Below are 18144 nucleotides of genomic sequence, written 5' to 3' on the forward strand. Positions count from 1 at the left end.
CTATTTCTGATACAGGCCAGGATGCCATTGGCCTTCTTGGCCGCCTGGGCACACTGCCGGCTCATGTTCAGCCGGCTGTCAACCCCCACCCCCAGGTCCTTTTCCGCCAGGCAGCTTTCCAGCCACTCTTCCCCAAGCCTGTAGCGCTGCATGGGGTTGTTGTGGCCGAAGTGCAGGACCTGGCAAACTTTTTCCTATGCTTGGGTTTTGTTTGATAAATAACTTTTCTTTTTTACCTACCTTGGTAACACTAAATTGGTCTACACGTACAGACCTCCCTGCGTATACATCTGCGTCCCCAACACAATTTGAGTTATTTGTGAGAGAACAGATAGGCAGATACCTAAAAGAATTCATGAGGATTAATGCTTGTTGCAGATTTTTCTTTCTCTAGTTTTTTTTAACTTACAAACATGCATCATTTAAAAATGCCTTCCTTGCAGCTTTTAAACAAGCAGCAACAGTATGAAGCTTGCTTCATCCTTTCGTGAGTGCAGAGTCTTAAATAGTATTTGTGTCATCGCTGCATGGCTTCATCTACTTAAATGTGGATTCTTGTTCTTTGTATCTGAAGGTTCTTTTTATCCTTTTCTTCTGTAGTTAAATATTTGAGGTTCAATGAAGTCATAGGTAGGCATAATCCCAGACTTTTTTGAAGTAAGTTTTGTTGCTTGATCTTTTGTGTCATTTAGAATGTCCCTCTCTTTTGAACAGGGAAACATTTGTTTGGAATTCAGAGCAGACTAGCAACTAATGGCAGCATCTTGCTTTTATCAAAGTAGTTATGTTGCAGCACTTTGACAAGGAAAGCAGAATACTGTTCTGCAGGAACTGAATAGTCTCAAACCTACAGGTCACTGTTGAAAACTATAATCAGTAGACAGATGAGAAGCTGTGTGAGAGCACACATCCCATGCAGATATAAACCCATCTGTTTTAGTTTTCACTGAGTTTTGTCTGCTTTAATGGAAGGGAATCTTTACGTTAAATTATATAATTGAACTGTGGGACAAAGGATGGAACAAACTTCTCGTGATGACATAGGGAAAAATGGTAAGTCCAACAGGATGACACCTACTTTCTTCCACAATTTGAAGTAATAGTTGTGGGGTTTTTTTCTCGTTCTCTCAGAATGTTTACTTTATCTGTTAGTACAGAAATGAAGTACAAGATTCTATAGGTGCCATTCTGATTATGGTCCACCAACCTGATGTTCTGGCTCTGGCAGTATGATCAGTTAGTGGTACAATAGAATTTGCCTATGTCTGTTACCTGTTTTTCCCCTGAATGCCCTGAAAAATACCTGGCATAAATAAACTTTTACAGTTACCCTTTTGCTACATATTACAAACAAATGAAAGGTTGTTTATCTCCTTGAGTCATCTTCCATGACTAGTTATTTCTCCTTTTCCCACGCCCCATTTGGTAAAGCCATAGAAAGGCAATCATCTCTTTAAGCTGTGTTACTTTACACCGAAGCAGAGGTGTGCGCGTTTGGTGTGCTGAATTAGCTGGCTCAGCTGCACGGGGCCAGTCTCCGGCTGAGGCACTGCATCTGAAATCCTTGTGGCAGATTCTGTGGTGATCATGTAACTGAGACCTAATTCTGGTTAACTGGGCAAGACAACAGATTGTCTTTTATTATTATTCTTCATGTCTTCATACCGCTACAGCACTATCGACACAAAAATAGTATATCAAAATAGGTGAATTAGTACAGCTTCTTAATGTATGCAGGGCATAAGTTTTTGCCAAGGAAGAGATGCGAAACTTCAATCTTCTGAAGAATGAGTAGATTCAGGGGGTGGGTGGGAATATTATTGATTTTAAAATTAACAAAATCTCAGTGATTTGCAGTACGTGTCGACAGCAGATGCAGCAGTCATGATTAAATAAATGAGCGTAGCATAAATGCCTGTTAGTCATGTTCTTTTTTTATTATTATTATTATTACAGTTCATCAGTAGGATATTTGCAGCCTCCTGGATCAGAGCAGATACAGTTTCCTAGAACATCATCACCATGCAACTCACAGCAGCTTCAAGGACAGCAGTGTGCAGGTTGGGAGAATAAAGTTTTTATTGAAAGACTTCAAAAATGTCTAGCTGTTATTGTGCTGGGTGATTGGATATTTGCTATTACGGGTTTGATTTAGAATTAACTACTGTATTGTATTTCCTTCTGTGTTCCATTTTTGAAGTTATATTGGAGGCAGATTAACTTAACATCTCAATTTGTTTGTCACTGAAAGCTCTCAAGTTACTTTCTTAGAATTCAATAACGTACATAATAATGCCTTGCGTGTCTGCTTGTGAGTTGAGAGAGACATGAGGACCATATGTTCTCAGCAGAATGACTTTCATCTTTTCCTGAATAGCTACACAGGTCTGAAAAATTTGAGATTTGGGTTTACATTTGATAGAACAAGAGCAAAGAGCATTTTGGAAGCAGTGTACTTGGCTCTTCTACTTAAGAAGCATTCTAGATTTCACTGAATGGAGTAGGAGAAGAGATTTTCTTTAAGAGTTCCTGAGAAGAGGGTGAAAACTGTAAGCATTCTGGATTTGGATAGAGAGGAGAGGTAGCTTTTTGACCTGCTGAAAAGTTAAATTAAATACTCCTAATCTGTGTGGGGTGTTTTTGTTTTTATGGTAGCCTTATTTACTGCTTTTACTTTCATAGTTTATAGCAACCATTCGAGTCAGAAGCCATCACCTCCTACATTATTGCCACCTTCATCAAAGTCAAAGCCACAACAGGCTGCTTCCATTGTGCACTACAGCATAGTGTCTCCACCCTCATCATGTAAAAGTTCGCCCACTGGTCTTTCCATCATGCAGCCAATAAAAGGTATATTTTATTGGGATTTTCATCTAAGCCATTCTGTCTAGAAATCCGTTGTAAATTATCAGATTGATTTCATGGCTAACAACTAGAACAACTGCAACTTGAGTGCTGTTTCTGCAAATACCTTTTTTGTAATTCTTCATCTGAATTGCTATTATTGTAACTTTAAAAATGACAGCTTGGAACTTAAGTGAAACAATAGCCAACTTCATGGGGGCAGCCCGGAGGCAGCCTTCAGCAGATAAGTGTCCCTTAGCAGAAGGACTTAAATCGGGTTCAGAATGTTTTGATCTACAAAATATTTGGGTAATTTTTAGAAAGTGTATAAATAGCAGCCTCAATGGCTTGTGAAAACAGCAGTGACGTAAAGCTTGTCATATCCATCAAATGTTTATAAATGTTAATATCCAAACACTTGAAAACTCTGAATTTCCAACCGTAAAATTGATGGACTGGTCAGGAAATGAAGAGCACTATTTTTAGCCTCCAAACAAGAGATCATAGAACAATCCTGTGATCATAGCGGTACTGTCTTTATTTTACCATTAGGGAATTTGGTACATTAGAGGTTTGGTTGGCCAAAAAGGGGCAATCTCAAATATTGCTATCTCAGTATTTTGCAAGCAAGCAATAGATTAAACAACTCTAGGTCAATGACCTAGATTCCACTACAGATATGGCGTTTTCTTACGAACATTTATCTTTTAACATCTTTTTAGAGCCTGTTTATTAGTAAAATAGATAACAAGCAGTTAAGCAGCAAGATAGCTGGATTAGCAGTGTATTTTAGTTTGTGGGCAGGTTTGAGGTTTGGTTTTGTTTCCATTTTGCTTCCAAGTTTGGCTTTAATTCTGGATGGCTGTCATTTCAGGATGTCTAAAATTGGTCTCGCACTAGTTCGTTCTTCTACCCTCATAATATATCCTGGCAGTGCTGGTTTTATGCAGTTTCGAAGGCCTTTTATGCAGTTTAGCAGGTCTGAATCAGAAGTTTGGGGAAGGGGGAAGCTCTCTGACGTTTTGAGAGAATAAAGAAAAGCGTGCATTTTAGCAAGTGATACTGAGATGATGAATCAAGGCCACTGAGGTAAGGACAATAAGGACATCTGCAGACAAAGAGCAGAGTTCGGTTTCTTTTAATTTGAAAAAGTTATAGAGGACCAGACTGCAAATCTGGGAAGCCTTTCAAGGATTTCTTCTGGGTTTCCCTTCTAATGGGTTTTGATAGGTTGATAAAGTGTCTGCAAACTGACTTAACGCATTCTATGACACTTCGTTTCGTCAGCATGCTTGTTTAGGAAAAGAATTCTATTTATTTTCATTTACTGAAATGCTGTGGAACTAGAAGCAGTAGAAAGAAGTCGTCTTTCTGGATGTACAAAGTTTTCTTTTGCAGTTTAAATAGCATTTTCAGATTGTGACACTATTTTTTAGAAATGGTGCTGTAGATGGTTTCGAAAGACAAGCATGGTTTTTGTTGGGTGTTCAGTTCTCACAGAACAGAGAAGTCAAGAGAGTTGCGTGCTGAGTGCTGTGAATTAAAAGACTATAATATAAAACAGTAAGATGTATATATGTATCATATTTATAAATATATGCATAAAATAGTAACATGAAACCAATTGTCTTGTGTAAAGCGTAGTGTGTGTATATAGATGTTTGTCTGGTACATCTCAGGTTGACACATAGGGATTACATAAGTTTATGGCTTTACCACTTGGAAACTGTTGTGTTATATATTATTCTGATTGTGCAGTAGATATCCATAAACAGAGTTACATTTTATTTTGCTGCACAACAAAACAGAAATATTTGCAGTGTGGCTCTTACAGGGACAGAGCAGGGACTCTTTAAATTTATATCCTCTGCTAAAGTTGGCCAGATATCTGATGCTTCCGCTTCAGTCTGTGACACATGGGGAGAACTTTTTGCCATTAAAAAGAAAGTATAGATGTGAAAACATTGCTAATATTACTTCGTTTATTTTCATAAAAAGCAATCTAGTAAATATTTCAGAATACAATTTACAAAAGCTAATATAGTTTTACTATTATGAGTTCATTATTCTACATTGTTCGGTTTGCTTTTCGAAGGAGTCTGTTTCTTTTTGTGGAGCCCAGGGGTAGTGAAAACAATAGCCCATTTTAAAAAATACAAGATGAATGCATTTTATAATCTGTATCTGACTGCTCCTAACTGATGCTATGACGTAGGTAGTAAATTGAGAAGATTGTAGACTCCCTCTTTAAAGGTGGATGATTAAATGATGATTAAACCATGTGTTTTAATCGTGGTTTCTGAGAAACGCTGTAAACAGTGGGTAGAGCAGGGAAGGAAATTACAAACAACCGTTTACAAGTAAACAGGACGTTATACCTGGGACAGAGCCAGGTCAAAGGGGTCGACAGCTTCTCTCGCGGGCAGCCTCTCGGCACAACTCCTCGCGTGAAACCTGATGGAACGGCATTGGCTGTTTAGCTGTTCTCCCCGACTTTGGCGTTTCTGTAGCTACCACAGTAGCTAAGTGGTACAGGATGTGGGGATCCATTTGCAGCCTCTGCCCAGAAAAATGTTCCTATATAGCACTTGTAAATGAGGGTAATTTTGCCTCAGACTAAAGATTGATTCCAGGTCTTTCTGATGTATGCCATCGTATCAGAGGAAACATTTTGAGTCTGTATTGCTGTATATCATTTAAAACTACCTAGGTAACTTCTGGTTTTAAATAAAGCGTATTTTTGCTTGGTATCACATGTTCTTCAACACATTGCTCTGACAGTAACTACGGTGAATGTCAAATACTTTCAACTACTATTAAATAGAATGATTTCTTTCAGAAAGCTTCTCAATAATGATTTTCAGTGGTTCCACTATCTTTTAGTTCTGGGAAGCCCTCTAAGTTAACTATCTGATAGTGGAAACGTAATTGCACTGAAAATACTGCTCTAGTTTTCTAGAATTCAGCAGCTTATTTAGCAAAGCATTCATTATGTTATTTCCCCCCCCTTTTTTTTCCTTAAATTCACATCTGTTTTGCTAAAACGAAAATTGAAATGTATGATGAACTAACTGTGTCCTACTGATTTCTTGTCTTGTAGCAGTAGCACCACCACCAGGTGGAGGAGTAGTAATGATGCAGCTAAATATACCTAACAATCCTCAGCCTCGGAATCATTCACCTCCACAATGGAAACAGAATAAATATTACTGTGAGCATCAAAGGGGGCAGAAGTCCACAGAACTTAGCACTTTAGACAGTGCTGCGCAGGTAGGAGGTTTTTGTTTTGTTTTGCGGGATGACTTAAAATTTGCATAAACTGCATCTTTGCATGTTTTTTCCAAAGTTCTTTTTGGGGAATAAAAATCTGCTCTGATAATACTTAATGTAGCTATTTTAACGTTACTTCAGTCTTGGAATGCTGTAGGTGGTGTTTAGCTTGTTCAACTAGGTACTTTTTAGAACACTAACTTGTTGTTTATTCCAGTTGCAGCATAGTCCTCAACTAGGTAGTCCTGTCACCTCACCGGCCCAATCACCAGCACCAGCTCAGCTATCAAATATGAAGAACATCCGTCCCACGTTAACACCTCTTTCTATTGTGTCCCAGTTTTCTAGACCTTTTGTCCCTGGACAAGGTATATTTTTAGTGAACTCAAATGTGTGTATGTTTTCTATTTGAATATAAAAATACAAGTTCTATGAGGATTTTCTGACACACTGTGGCTCACTGCAGTAGTAATGCTATTGAAGCAGGATCATCAAAATCATCCACTCAAGCATCATGTAAAATTTCACCTTACCTCTCTGCACTGATACCGTCCCCCATATTCTCAAAAGCTTTTGATCTTCTTGTTATCATGAGAGCTTCTATAACCCTCTAGCTTTCTTGTATGTGAAATTCCCCATTTCAGCATTGAAAATATTAATAAAATGTTTGATATAATTTAGCTTCAAGTTTTAACCATAAATCAAGAACTTGACACACTCTGTCACAAAGGATATAATTTTAGAGCTACAAAGATAAAATAAATAATGTGGGACTAGCTGATTTTAATACATGAGGTGGGCATAATATCTTTTGGGGGAAAGGATACAGAAATGCGATGTTGAGATCAATGTTCAGCCAAACTCACTTATTAGTTGATGATGCACTGAATCAAACCACTGCCTAAGCGAGAATTCTTCATTCCTTTGTAGAAAAACTAGCATGATGGGACTACAGCCTCTAGCCAATACTGTTGCTGCTTCAGTTAGTATTTCAGATAGTACCCACCCAAAGACAGAAAAAATTCCTTGTGGAAGAATGTCAGTTGTCTGCTGCCATGTTAACAGAAAAACAGAAAATCGGGAGTGTTTGCTGAGATGTGATAGCTGATGACGTTTAAAAAGCAAATGATAAAAAAAAAATCCCACCCTTTGTCAGTGAGGAAAGACATCCCGGTATAGTTCCCAATCTCAAAATTAATGGCTTTATTTTACAGAAAGATTTACTTTAAAGCAAAACTTACAGAAAATGCTGTATGTCTTCCTTATTGATAAAGAAAACCTTGTTTTCTTGTCTGTCTTTGCCTTATCTGCTGCATAATCTTTGTCATTGCTTTGTATTCCAACGTTGTAAAAATTCCAGGTTGCCTGTTGTAAAGTACACCTCTCAACTTTCTTTATCTTCTGTGATTACTAAAAACTTCCATTCCATTGTCTTTGTGGATCCTTGGAGCAAATAGGAATGTGAAGATGTACCTGGCTCTAATCAGGGATATAACCATGAAAATGATTAAATTAGTACACTGAGAGGAGCTTTAGCCTTATTAAGCTTATTTTGAAAGGAGAGGATTTAGGTAAGACCGCAATGAAGAAAAACTTCTATTGTGTTTTTCGGTGTAATCCTTAAATGCAAGAAAGCTTGAACCTTTTCACCTTGTGATCAGTACGACTGACTGACATTTATTTAATTGTGCCAAATCTTATTTCATTAGCATAGGCAAATACACTACTTTGTGCACAGTTATTCTGCTTTCTCTTCTGTGTAAGATATACATCGTAAGGGGAACTTGGAGGAAGATTTCATACAACAGAAAAACCCTCCTAACTACCTTTCTCTTTAAGCAGATGCCAGATACCCATTGCTTGGCCAACCCCTGCAATACAATCCACCATCTTTATTACGTGGACAAGTGACAAGCCAACAGGTATTAAAGAGAACAATCTCCTGGCAACACTGAAAAAACCAATTCAGGACTACCATTATAACCACCGTGAATAGGGGAGTATGTTACTGCATTAGAAAAGTAATCGAGCGGAAGGTGCTTGCTTTCCAATAACGGTTTTATCCTGTGTTGATACTTCCCATTATTCTTGTTTGTTGTATTTTAAAAAAAAAAAAAAGTGAGAAACATTTTCCTGAAATTTAGCTTTAGGCACAGTGTAGATTATGGATTTTTTTTTTTTTTAAGCAATTCATCAGCAGTTCCAAAAATCACAGAGAGAACGTTTGCTAAAAGGATTTCTTTTATTTGAATAACAATTTAAAAAACAAAAAAAGAAAATACATGTGGGTATTTCTAAACAAAGAGTGGGTTTGTTTCTTATAAGAAAAACAAAACCAAAATATTAATGATAGCAAAGCTAAAAAGTTTTGCCATCTATTTCATTTTTGGGACAGACACACAGACCCCCCTACCTCTACCTTGCTCAGTTCTACCCGAGATCAGCCAGAAGATGTGATGGGGTGGGGGGGGTGGGGTGGTGTTCTTCCAAGAAGATTTAAGGTGATTTTTCCCCTCACCCCCACCCCATCATTTCCTCCCTTTCTTCTGAAGCCAAGGATTGAATGCGCCTGACTGCAGGATTGCTAAACTCCAAGACTAAAATTGGACATGGAAATCTTTTCTGTACCATGGTAGCGCAGGTTATTTTCCAGACATTCCTCTGCATCTTTTTTTTTTTCACTGAGCTAACCTAGCAATTTTAAGATACTGGTGTGTTGTCATTAAAGTACGTCATTTATGTCAATCTCTCCAGTGTCAACCTGGAAACAGACATGGAAACAGGGGAAAGAAGCCAGCAAAGAAGGCTGCTTCAGCAGATCTTGGTGCAGGAGAACCAGGTATAGAATTGCTGATTGACACAGTCCCCCAGAAAAATGAATTACAGTGATGGGCTGGGAATGTAACAAGAAAAGCGCAGGTGAGAAATGGGCCAGAATGAAGAGTAATTGGACAGAAATGGACATGGCAAACACTGGAAGCATAAGGATGGAGAGGAAGACTTGATTTGGAGAGAGGGGAAGTGGGAGGTTAAATGAGAAAAGTGTAGTTTTGAAGGCTGGAGAAAAGACCAGAGAAGATCAAGGTTGGACAGTACTAAAAGGAAAAGCAAGTTTGTCAGTTTACTGGATATAAGTTCTATTGTATTGTTACATTAAGTATTGTTATATTAAATACACATACCCCTGCTTCCTTTTACTTGCATGAAATGTGAAATCAAACATAAACCACAAATTAGTTTGTGCCTCCCCCCCCAAAAAAAAGCACATGGATTTGGGGGACGTATTAGGACATCTACAGATTAGCTCCTTGGAGTTGGTAAAGATGTCGCCCAAATAAAACCTGATATCATCTATCTTCACATCTTTACTGAAAAGAATTTTTCCTACTATCGACTCTTTGCAGAAAGTTACAGATAAATCGGCTTTTTCTAACAATTAACTGGAGAGGATTTTTTGAGAGAAGACAGACTAGTTTTTTAGCACGGTGATGTGTGAAGAGTTAACAGGCAAAGCCAGTGAGATGCTATAGTGAGTCCTCAAACCTGCTGCAAAACTAGTTGTTGATTATTTTATTATTTTTGAGAGCCCTCTTTGCATTCTCAGCTTTTATTTGTACGCTTGTAGCTGTAAGCAGTGCTAAATGTGAAAGCAGAAGGCTCTCTAGAATGCCAGAAATGGAATGCCTGTGTATTTGGTATCGGCCAACTGGAGATACACGTATGAAATAGCTCATTTTCTGTTGTGTTTGTTGTATCATTAAGTACAATGGCCAATTTAGATTCAATGTTTTTCTTGTTTCAGTTGCAGGAAAAGTTCTAGAAATTACTGAACTGCCAGAAGGCATAACACGTATGGAAGCGGAAAAACTATTTGGAGAACTTTTAAAAGTTGGTGCCAAGATTCGGTGGCTAAGGGATTCGCAGTGTCTACAAACACAGCAGCAGCACCATCGTCGCTACTGTGGCAGCGGAGACAGTAGTGTGAACACTGAGCCATCCAAACCTAGTGACTTGGCTTCCACTTACACGGTTCTAGCTACGTTCCCTACAATGTCAGCTGCTCAGAATGCATTGAAGAAACAAAGTAGTACCTCAGTGAACAAGTTCAGGCTGAGAACAAGCAAGAAGCACTATGACTTTCATGTTCTGGAAAGGGCTAGTTCTCAGTAGCAGTTACATCAGTGGACACTCAGCCTTTACTATTTCCATGTTCTCTCCTTGATTGGCTTGATGTTAGGGGGGTTCTGTTCTCTTCTTAGAGACTCCTGGGATGTGTTCTCATATGACACTAGCCATTGAAGAATAAATAACCCAGTGATCCAGCAAGATGAAGAAAAAAAATACAGAGTTAATCCCAGACAATAGCAAGGAATCATCTTTGAGACAGGCAGCTTTCTACAAGGAATGCTGTTGAAATGCCCCCTACTTTTATAGTAGTTTTGTTTTATATTTTTGAATTCTTGTATCAGATCCAAAGTTCTACTGTACAGCAAACGTTCATAAAAATCCATATTCAGATTTGTATTTTATAATCCCTTTTCACAGCCAGCACACAGCTGTCCATTCCAAGGCAGGAACCTGAGGACTGGTGGAGGGGAAAAGAGAACCATTTTCAAGGAATTACACTCATTTTCTAGCAAACTACCCCAAATCTTGAAGTTAACCTGTTCTTCGTCCCTTGTGTTTTTCTTTTTTTTTTTTAAGGAAAAAAAAATATAATTTTCGTAACTAACTCCTTAGGTGGTCGTTTTCTTTTGAGATTCATTCAAGCAATGTCAAAAGAAATTACAAGTAGGTTGTACCCTTGAAGGATTTGCTTCTGATCCAACAAGTTTAAATAATTATTTAAAGGGGAATATGAATAGGTTACAAAGAATGTTCACTGAATCACATTTTAATATTTCTTCTTTTTAGCAAAAGTGTGAAGAAACTAAAATGTATCTTCACAAGTGACAAAATGTTTGCACTTTAATTCACCAGTATGGATCTCTTTCTCTTCCTTTTCACGCTAAGATAATTGTGTTTGATAAGTGCTGGAAACCTTTTTAATGGTTTAAGTTTTCATCATTTGCAGATGCTCACTGGACATTAAAGATTCATTGCACATAAATGAAACAACCTTTTTTCAATTTGTGTAATTTGCAAGGCTGTACAATGTGTGCTGATGCAAGCCTTTTTCAGTTCAAGAAAATAAATGTTTACAAACAAACTTTTTCAGTGCACTTGTTTAAACTTCTAGGAGTCTTCTGAAACCTGGATGAACACATATTAATGGTTTGGATCCCTTCAACTGTGAGAAAAGAACTTAAAAAGAACACAAATACTAGAACTTCTCAAAGAACCACTATTGTTCCTCCTCTTGAAGCATTTATTTATGTTATCCTGCCCTTCATAATTTTTAAATGTTTCCCTATATAAGTAAAAAGAGAGAGAAATTGATCAGATACCATAAGGGACTGCTGTTTTTTTATTTTTAGCACAGGCACTGATTGGCTGTGTAGACAAGCAACTACTTGTTCCCTTCTTAAGGCTATCGCTTTGTAAAAGATGCATTTGTAACTTCTGTAAGTGGAAACTCAAGGTAAACATTATGTTTAAAAACATATTTTACAGAGGAAAAGTAAAGAATTTAGGTGCCTTAACCAGCATTAATTTTCATCTTGTATACAAAAAATCCTATCCCTGAACAACCAAATGTAAACACGTGAAGTGGCAAGAATGTGCATGTTCAATTCTTAAATCCTTCATGTGATGAATCAAAGTACTTGGAAGAAAACTGACCTGTCTGGAAATAATGTAGCCTAATAAATTAGGTATATGGGACTTGATTCTGCAAAATGCTGTAGCAACAGGTATTTACGTGACTAAAGATAAACTTGCACACAGATGCTCCCCTAAAACAGGGGAAAATGTTCAGCTTCAAGCCCCCAGCCAAAAGACAAATCTACTTATCCCCGTCTGCTTTTCGAAAAGGATGGTACTTCTTGGCATTTGAGTTCTTATGCTACTACTTGACTGAATACGCTGCTTGAATGAGGGGATATATTTCTTCCCTCAGGTTGGATTGTGGTAGTTTACTGCACCCAAAACCAAAGATGAGAAGAACCCCAGCTTATGCAGATTATAATATTCCCCTCCTTGGAATAGCACAGAGATAGCATGACTCATGCGCAGGTTCCGTCACTGCCTCTTGCTGATTTCCGGTGCTAGTTGAAGATTATGGTTTTAATCCTGTGAAGTAGTTAAGAGATTAAAGGTCTGTAATGACAGGTGTCACAACCCAGAGAGGCAGCTGCCGCCTGCGGCTAACACATTCCAGGACAAGATTTTTCATAGACATAGAAGAGTAGTCGATAGCTGAGACCTTTCATCTGTTCTGAACGACCCAAGAACTAAATCTAACATCAAATCCAACCATTTCCAAAGGACACTGCATGACTTGCTTCATTTAATAAACTTTCTCCATAATCACCAAAGAGGAGAAAACGTAGTGAGAGAGGTAAGCATGGAGAACACAAGCAATCCAAACAAAAGGAGGGGAGGGGTACGCTGATTAGGAACAAGGCCCAGCAAATATTTAATTCTTATCAAGTAAGTTGTAAACGTGAGTGAAAATTGCCCTAGAAGAAAAAATTAGAACATTTGATAAGCTAGTTGTATTCTAATCCTGAATCTGATACTTACCTGCAGTTGTTGCTACAGGCAGGTCACCCTTTCTGAGTATTTTCTTTTGTGTTAAACAAGGGCGGTTACATTTTTTTGATCTGGATGAGCCAATACGAGCCTCACAGATACAATTAACAGGGCTTTGGAAGTGCCGCAGGCCTCTGACATCCACAGTGGGCACAGAGTTCAAATATTCCTGCTTTACACTCTTGTTCATGCCTGATTGTGTGCTATTTCATACTGTCCTTAGTTACTGAACAGGGGTTAAACTCATCTCACCAAGACCATTTGTACCTTCCTGGCTTTTACACTTCTGCCCTTTCTGGTTCCTTAAAACACACAAGCCTGGGGACTATGTACAAAACCCCTGGCACTAGATTTGTTCCATAGATTTGGATCATGTTCTGGAAAGCAAATAAATGCACTTTATGGCATGAAATAGGCATTGTAGGTAAAACTAGCATTCTCGAGTGTTTTCAACGAATCTTCTAGTACTCTAGTGTGTTTGAGCTTCCTGTCATTTAACATTAAAGCCATTTTTAAAGCAAATAGCAGCAAAAGGAATTAAGTGGGAACTTAAATTCTATTGCAGTAATTTAATACGTTTCATTTGGTTGGGAACATGTCTTACAACTTCTAAAGCTGAGGGAAAAGCACCGAAAGAATAACAAGAAAACCCAAACAAATCCAGCTATTACCTACTGCACCAAAGGCTACTATTTCTTGATTTAAATTTTTAATTAATACAGGTATATTACTGTGTAAAATGCATCCCTGACCTGTGAACAGATTCAGTGTTATTTGTGATATTACAGTGAAAATGATCATTCAAAATTAAGAAGACAAATTTAAGCCCCATACTCTGGGGACACTCAAAACCACATGGCCATGAGGTTGGATTCGGGTAGATCATAATGGCACACCTGAGAATCTACTCACAGCTTCCATACGGCTGCCAAACTACAGCGTCACGTGCCTCACGTTTCAGTAAGACTGGATCAGTATAAAGTGAAACGTTGGTAATGGGCATCTTGCATCTTACCTGAGACTTCTCCCTGGGCAAATTTAACCTATTATAACCCAAAATCCTTTTTTTTTTCACTCATACACATACACTTAGATGACGTAAGAAAAGTAGTGGAACATCTACGAAGAAAGAAATTAGCACTGTGGTGTACTGAAGACTGCAGTGCTTAGGTGTTTCCACCTGCAGCCACCCCTAATCCTACTGGCCCTTTGTAGAACACACGTTATGTTTCAAGATCCAGGTGGTACAGGACGGTGGTACGTAGACAGGAGTTCAGTTTTGTCAAAGCATGAAAAGAATTGTTTAGCTTGGTGAATCAGATAAGGTACTTCGATTACGCAACATGCCCTTCACAGTAAGACCATTTTTTTGTCTTGTGCTATTCAAACAGCTTTATGCCCTTTTCCTGTGTAGTAATGCAAGCCACTTCCCTCTCAAGGTGGAATAAATAGTTATATTTTCATGCTATGACACTTATTTGTGCCTTAAAACTTCACATTTGACACATTTGTTGTTTTGAGTTAATCTTGTACTAACTTGTTTGGATGTCTGAAAGGGAGTCACAACTAAAATTGCAATTACGTTCTTTTATAAAAATCTGTTTTAGCTCCATGATATATTTTTTCCCTAGAAAATTGGTACGGGCTGTAATTTCCTGTATTTAGCCCTGAGGCAAAGAAAGTTTGTATGACGTTTTGGGGAAAACTGATCAAACCGCTTTTATGTTACAGGTCATGAAAAATTATTGTAGCTGGAATTTTTATATATTTCCAGCTGAGAAAGGACTTATTTCAATCTCTTCAAGGTTTCTACAGCTCAGTCTTCATGAACGCGGATGGGCTGCCTCTATTTGATGTCCTGCTCCTATTCACGTTTAAAATGTTTTGGGGTTGGGTATTTTTGGCTATTGATGTCAACAAGTATAAACTTAAAGTGCAGAACGTCAATGTGACTTCATTTTGGAAGCCTTATTTCTCGGGTATAGACCAGAACCCTTAAAAAGGTCTAATTTCCAAAACGTTCTGAAAATTGAGTCCCTTTAAGTTCTCTTACTCTGGAACCTGAGACCGAAGTCACTATTCACATCTGAAAACTTCAGATACAAGGTCCAGCGTAAATGAAGTTGCCTCTTGGCTGACTTGAAAATGTATGCAATTATGTTCTTACCACAACATGTATGAGCCTCCTTTTAGTTCAGTGTCTGCCTTGTGTGTTGTAGGGCTGGAGTTTGGACCTGACTGTTTGGCAGCCCCTGGTTAGGAAGGTTTATTTTTTGTCCTGCTTGTTACTACTTGATGTTTTGCGATGTTTGCTGTTTTGTCAAAATTTGTCAGGTTGAAAGTGGATCTTGCTTAAGAGATGATTAAGAAGCATTAAAATTTGGTCCAGGGCACAAACACTTTAGTGTTTGCTGCTTTTTTTCATTTTTCAGTCTTACCGGTAAAGCACACGAGCCTAGTCATTATATAGGATGCATGCAACTGTGATGAACTGTTTCTGCACTTCTGAAGAGAAACTTGAATGTCAGATAAGACTAGTGCTGTAAACCAAAGAGCTATATAGGAAAATCTGTATGTCGCTGATAGTTGTATGCTTTTAAAACTGGTATAAATTATAAAAATAAACTGTGCTGCTGTGGATAATGCTTAACAGTGAGGTTTATTCTTAATTCAATTCCCATGCCCCAGTTAACTGAGAATCTGAATTAGACTAAGGATTGATGATAATACACTGTGCTGACAGCAGTGAAATTTTTCAGATGCAGGTGCAGCAGAGGTGGAAGGCATGCTAGAAGCTGGCTGCACTATGGACTAGCTTCAACCCTAAGTGATCAGTTACATCCGATTTCCCAAAGTTACTTGACAGCTAACTTAAAAAAAAAAAAAGCAGCAATATTGCACATCATACTTGAATTACAGAGGACCTCGGTTTGAACTTGAGAGGGGAGACACTGGCATTCTGCTTCTTTCTAATATCTTAACTTTTGCACTAGTTGTAGGGTTAATTAGGGAGATTGGTATGCAGCACAGCCTTGCCCTTCTTACGGTTTCCAAATCAGTTATTCTAAGAAACAGCATTATTGAGTGTGCTATGATAGTCTATCACATTGATTTATACATACTAGGAAATACACACTAGGAAATACACTAGAGCTTGTCTCCATGTTTACTCAAATTTGTTGCCGCTTTACCTGGCTTAAACTGATACTTTGATTTGTTAATGAACCATTGATTAGTGCAAAGCAACAGTGCAATTAAAAAAAGTAATTCACTAATAAAAATATTTTCCTTTTTAATCCAAGTAGATCTGTGCTGTTTTGGAGGGGGAAAGTAATCTCTTAAAATGTAAATGACTGTCTTGCATTGTTTCCCATACTGATTGCTGAATTTGGTTTTGTGTGTTCGTTTTAACAAACTAGCTGATGTTTCCACAAGATGGAATATATTACAATAGATGTAATTTCAGTCAAATTTGGGTCCATATGTTGTGAAGAGTCTTACTCTTGCAATAGCGAATGCTCTAGAGGTGGACTGAGGCTTCCTCAGACCTTGCAACATGTGATAACAAGCAATTTGGGAAACAGGCTGGATGTGGGAGAACCCTTTCAAAATGGTGTTAAAGAAAGGCTCGGGAAGTTACCCTGATCCATGTAGAGTTTTCCTTGTCTCTGTGGTTCTTATTTGTACACACACATACGTGTTCGAGATGGTGCAACCCGCCCAGCTTGATCTCTGTCCTGCCTTACAGATGTTCCCAATGTATAAAGCAATTTGCCTAACTCAGCCATGGACTTGGCAGCACACCAGGGAGCTGAATTCCGGGTAATGTTTCAGCTATCAAATTATTTTTTCTTATGTCTCAATAGAACTTTCTACTTACTAGTTACCCCTCCCATTTCCTAGGCCTACAAATTGAAGACCTCTGCTGTCTCCCAGGGACACCTGCTCTAGGGGCTCTCAGACTAATTATAGCAGCAGAGGCACGTGCAACAGCAGTAACTCAGTGACCCTACAGTTAAAGAATTATACTTTTAAAATTGTAATTATTTGAGAATGTAATATAAATAGTTCCTGATGATGGGAAAGATTGTACACCTTCACAAAAGTTACCTATCCAGTCATTAGTAAGCCCTTCCACTTCTATGTTTAAACAAAATGTCTTCCTTGCTTGAAGTGGTGTAGAAATTTTTGAAAATCTTATTTGCAAAATTATTTCCAAAAAATATGGTGTTCAACACTTCAATCACCCTTCTCATGCGACTCAGCTTCCAACTTAGGATTTCAAGTGAGGTGCAATAAATGCAAACTACAGCTGTTGGGAATGCCACGAGAATTAGTGCAACACATCCAAATTCTTCATAGAGCTTAAGATACTAATACATATTACAACCTAACCTCTTCTTCTGTATGCACATACATAACAGACATGTCTTTTTGTTCATCTCCAAAAAATTTATAGTTCAATTTCATACCATCCAACCTTTGGCATTGTTCTTTAATCTGTTTTGTACCATGAAGAAAGAAAATACAAAAAACATACCATCTCAGCAGAAAAGCTATAGTGTTCTGATAGTTCTTCTTTAAGAAACTTGCAGAAGCACAATGTGTATGCAAAGCTTACCCAGTGAGCAGGATTACTGTGAGATGTTTTCCACATGCTGCATCTTGAGAGAGGTGTTTTCAATTTCAATTTTTGTATATTGTTAACATTGATTTGCCTCTTTTGACTATAGCTTTGTAGGGTTTTTAGTTGTCATTATCCAGTGACTTTTCTAATTAATCTCCAGGTTACACAAAGTACAACAGTGAAAAGCTTTCCAGGCAGAGAGACTGTGTATTTTTTGACCTTCAAATGTTTGACGGTATCTGCCTCAGCAATAGTTACACAGCACAGCCACAGTCCTAACTGTGTTTTAGAAAAACTTAAGTGCAGCATTTTTTCCAAAACGTTATCATCAGAGCACTTGAGATTGTCCTGTCCTCGTTACTGTGAAATGTCCATCAAGGAGATCGTCTGCCTTTGCTGGCTGCACCCCCACTAAGGCTGCGCTGTAAATGCCGTGCCGCCCCAGTCACAGTCCCTCATGCAGGCTGGCTCACCAAGGAGCATGGAAGATGGCCTGGCCTCCCCTCCTGCCATTCACAGAGGCTCTGTGCATGCCACACTCCCTACTTTTTGACATATTTAGCACGGATTTCTGTCAGTTACACACCCCCCCCTTATTTTTCCCCTCTGTCGCACCCTTGACCTTCCCAGGGTGGATGCTGGGGCCACGGTTAACTGTGGCCATCCTGTCCCCACAGGCCCTGGGGTGCACGAGGCACGCCCCGGGTGCG

At 38.4% G+C, this 18144-nt stretch overlaps 1 protein-coding gene across 11 annotated transcripts in view; it reads left to right on the plus strand.

Annotated features, from left to right (window-relative positions):
- R3HDM1 (R3H domain containing 1) overlaps positions 1-11326 on the plus strand; it is a 57707-nt gene extending 46381 nt beyond the window's left edge. For 6 of the 11 annotated variants that reach the window (XM_009318920.1, XM_009318922.1, XM_009318929.1 and 3 more), the window contains 7 exons: positions 1957-2060; positions 2683-2850; positions 5945-6114; positions 6332-6482; positions 7954-8036; positions 8869-8953; positions 9917-11326. In XM_009318920.1, coding sequence (XP_009317195.1) covers positions 1957-2060; positions 2683-2850; positions 5945-6114; positions 6332-6482; positions 7954-8036; positions 8869-8953; positions 9917-10284 — 1129 coding nt within the window. In that variant the 3' untranslated portion in view covers positions 10285-11326. The remainder of the gene's footprint in view (positions 1-1956; positions 2061-2682; positions 2851-5944; positions 6115-6331; positions 6483-7953; positions 8037-8868; positions 8954-9916) is intronic. The other 5 variants (XM_009318923.1, XM_009318925.1, XM_009318928.1 and 2 more) reach the window with 2 other exon arrangements.
- The last annotated feature ends 6818 nt before the right edge of the window (positions 11327-18144 follow it).

This window comes from Pygoscelis adeliae, unplaced genomic scaffold (assembly GCF_000699105.1).
Source record: "Pygoscelis adeliae isolate BGI_AS28 unplaced genomic scaffold, ASM69910v1 Scaffold222, whole genome shotgun sequence".
In the NCBI taxonomy this organism is placed as follows: domain Eukaryota; kingdom Metazoa; phylum Chordata; class Aves; order Sphenisciformes; family Spheniscidae; genus Pygoscelis; species Pygoscelis adeliae.